At 43.1% G+C, this 3,429-nt stretch overlaps 1 protein-coding gene across 1 annotated transcript; it reads right to left on the bottom strand.

The window, feature by feature from the left end:
* Positions 1–1,352: 1,352 nt before the first annotated feature.
* On the bottom strand, positions 1,353–3,357 carry LOC116894609 (leukocyte-associated immunoglobulin-like receptor 1). Its single transcript, XM_032896325.1, has 5 exons — positions 2,914–3,357; positions 2,777–2,819; positions 2,654–2,691; positions 2,448–2,497; positions 1,353–2,028 (listed from the first exon to the last, which is right to left on the bottom strand). Exons 1-5 carry the CDS (start codon positions 3,062–3,064, stop codon positions 1,882–1,884), a joined length of 429 nt encoding a protein of 142 aa, XP_032752216.1. The 5' UTR covers positions 3,065–3,357; the 3' UTR covers positions 1,353–1,881.
* Positions 3,358–3,429: the final 72 nt, after the last annotated feature.

The following is a 3,429-nucleotide window of genomic DNA, read 5'->3' as shown; positions in this document are numbered from 1 at the left end:
CTTACCATTGTAGTATTTGTCTCACACTGGACTTCATGCCTTTTGGGGTAGATTCAGCTGTTTTTTGAAACAGGGTCTCACTATGTGGCATGCACTGGTTGGCCTGGAACATGATACATATACAAGGCTGCCCTAGAACTCACAAAAACCACCTGCTTCTGTCTCCTAAGTAGCAGGATTAAAGCTGTGTGCCACCATGTCCTGGTATGTCCTGTTTTAAGTTACCACTGCTGTCAGTGTTGTTGTTGTTGTTGTTGTTGTTGTTGTTGTTGTTGTTGTTAATCAATCTCTGCGTCTAATTAGTGCTGACCATATGTACTATAGGTGTATAGGATCACTGAATCTGAGCCTGGATAAGGGGTGTGGAGCAGAGATACTGACAAATGTAATCTCACAGTGACTCAGTGCTCTCCTGCTCAATGTGCATAAATATACGTGTGTACACATGTATGTGTGTGTACATATTGGCATCTGTGAGTCTCCCTGTATATCCTTATATAGAGGTGTGTATAGGTAGAATAGCTCTACCCATTCTCAGTCTTCCTTTCCCTTTGACTGTTCATTTTTCTTATATTCCTGATCAACACATGCCATCAAGAAACACTGATCCAAAGTTCATCATCAGTGAACATGTTCAGATTATCCTGTGGGAGGTGGCAGTTGCGTTGAGTATTTGTGGTGACACACACAATGTCACAGCAAGTACTGTTAGTTCACACTTGAGTATGCACAGTCTTGGTCAATTAAACATATATTTTAAAGAAATGGGAATCATGTGCACCCTTTTGTAGTCTTCATTTCTCCACTCATCTCTGAACAGCAATGAAGACAGTGTTTGGGTCCTTACAGTCTGTGTCCAAGACCTACACAGGCTGTAGATGCTCCATCATAAAAAATATCCATAAGGCACTCCATGAGTGCTGACACAGAGAAGGGACTCAGGTTTCAGCTGCATAAGTGTGGTGTTAAATAAGAAAATAGGAATACCATCTCATACTATCAGCAGCTACCCTCTGGCACCACTGCTCTCACTGCCTCCATGGCTAGCCCCAGCAGCAAGCACCCATCTTGTAGCTTTCTTGCTGCAGACTCTGCTCACACTCCCTTGTGGTTATAGTCACTATCCGCAGTTACCTGATAAAATCAAAACTCTAGAGACTTGTAATTTATCAGATTTACATCAGTAAATTCTCACCCCACAAAATGTCCACATAACAAACTCAGAGCCAATTGATATTAATATAAACTGACCACCTAGATAAGAAAAATTGTCCTGTAATTAGCCATCCCTTATAAGGTATTTATAGCTACTGTGGCTATCTAAGGCCACACGGATCTAGGTCATCCTTCTCTTCCTCCATCCTCCTTTCTTCTCCCTTCTCTCCTCTCTGTCCTGCCTCTCAAAAACTATCAGCCCGCCCTCCTTTTCTACTGTCCAATCACAGGCTCTTGTCTTATCTTTCACCTGCCCTCTCCTGCTTACAGACAGCAATCTTCACATGAGTGCACTGTAGTCAGAGTCAGCAGAGAGATCCAAGGAAGACTTTAGGGTTCACTGGGCTCATTACACAACTGGGGATGTAAAGGCAGGTGAACAAATACAATGCTACTCATTAAATAATATGGGATGTAGATGGGTCTGAAGAAACAGCTAAAGAACTGTAACTGTGTCTCTGGAAACAGCTAGGTGAGTGTAATTGGGACTCTGAAAGCTACTGCAATATAGTCTTTCCAAGGGCTGATACTAGCACATATATAATTCAACTCCTGGGTGGGGAATAGGGACCTAGCTTTCCACACTAGGCTGATCCCAAGAGAAGCATTTGGTGGCTTCTTCAGGCTTTCCAATAGTGACCATTTGTGTCTCCAGGATGCCCAGGCTCAGCATCTCATGATGGCTGCATATGTACTGGACTCAGCCATGATAACTCTGTTCTGTGGGGTCACAGCTTTAACAGTCCTCTGTGTGAGGGAGTCATGGTCCAGCTGGGCATATGTCACCTCCTGAAGATCTCCTGCAACTGGGGTCTGGGAGAGAGGGGCCCAAGAGAGTTAAAGTAGCTGAGGGGAGGTGCTATACAGTAAAAAGCTAACCTGCTCTATGAGTCATAGCCATGTTTTGTTGTGCTTCTCTCCCAATGATATTGGGATTGTACATAACCCAGAGACATGGCAGAAGTAGTTTCTGCCCTCTCTTGTCTTGGATTCTCTTTCTGGAGAAAGTAAAGTTCTATGGAAAGCCCTGTTGTCTGTAGCCATTCGAATGTGCTGCTTAGAACAAGGATCCTCTATCCACTAGGCTTGAGGTGACAAAAGCTGCAGTCAACACTTTTTTAATTCTTCTGCCCCTAGATTCCTTACCCAAGAGACTGAAGATATGTTACTAAGCTGCTAAATTTGGGAGCAGTTTTGTTAGTTAGCACTAGATGACAAATACAAATACCTACCCAAGTTTCTGTCTGTCTGTCCTCACAAAGCCTGTCATCCGTGACTATGTCTATAAAAAAGAAACCTTAGAATAAGTGTTCTTTGGTGGACACTAGAAGACAATTATTACTACATTATATCACACCACTACCCTCTAGTATGTTTCTAGATGTTTTTCATCCAAATTGGTTCCCAACAGACTGGGTAACCCCTTCAGTTGCCTTACCTGATGTCATCTCCAGGCCATTAGTAGCTAGGTTGAGCCTGAGGTGAAAGGGTAAATTAACATTATAGACTCGATGGAGACAAAGGACTGGGCAATGCTATGGGAGTCATCCAGGGGTCTCACCTCTCCTGTGACCTCTGATGCAGGCTCTTATTGTTTGGAAGTCCTGAGAATAGTCAGTAGTCCACATTTAAGAGGGAGTTCTTATCCCCAGCACTCCCAAAAGTCCCTGAAGGCCATCTTTCACCACAGATACCTACCCTGCTTTTTCTGACGGTGGCTAAGGAAGCAGAATAGAAAGAGGGAAAGACAAAGGAGGAAAATCACAGAGTCCACAATAAGAATGTGAATGCTGTACGTCTTCAGCCAAGATGTATCTAAAAAAGACAAGAACCAAATTATCATCAGCATGCATTTATTGAGTACCTACTGAATAGCACACATATGCTGGGTGGTATTCATAAACATGTGACTATGTAAAATTTTATATTTACAGTGATCTTGAAACATGTGATGAGTATCCTTGTGCTATCTTCAGGAGTGCTGACCTGTTTTTACTCTAGGGCTCACAAGCCACTGGCGGGGTCATTTTATGGGCTCAGAAGTTAGATATGGCTAAAGACATCCATTAGGTTCCCAAAGGTAAAAGCACTAACTTTGTGATTGACATCATATAGAACAGCATTGTCCACCACACTCTGTAGAGCTTTGCAGAGACTAATAACCAATAAGAAGAGAATCAGGACTCCCTCAGCAAACCCATCTTGGCCTCCCTC

Source organism: Rattus rattus, chromosome 2, assembly GCF_011064425.1.
Source record: "Rattus rattus isolate New Zealand chromosome 2, Rrattus_CSIRO_v1, whole genome shotgun sequence".
Lineage (NCBI taxonomy): Eukaryota > Metazoa > Chordata > Mammalia > Rodentia > Muridae > Rattus > Rattus rattus.
Note: the sequence above shows the minus strand (reverse complement) of the source record. Positions and strands in the feature narration are given on the sequence as shown.

Coding starts and splice junctions, on each gene's coding strand:
- LOC116894609 (XM_032896325.1), bottom strand. CDS start 3,064: ATGCTGATGATAATTTGGTTCTTGTCTTTTTTAGATACATCTTGGCTG. Junction 2,498..2,653: donor TGGCCTGGAGATGACATCAG/GTAAGGCAACTG, acceptor TCTTTTTTATAG/ACATAGTCACGGATGACAGG. Junction 2,029..2,447: donor ACAGACAGACAGAAACTTGG/GTAGGTATTTGT, acceptor CCTCTCTCCCAG/ACCCCAGTTGCAGGAGATCT.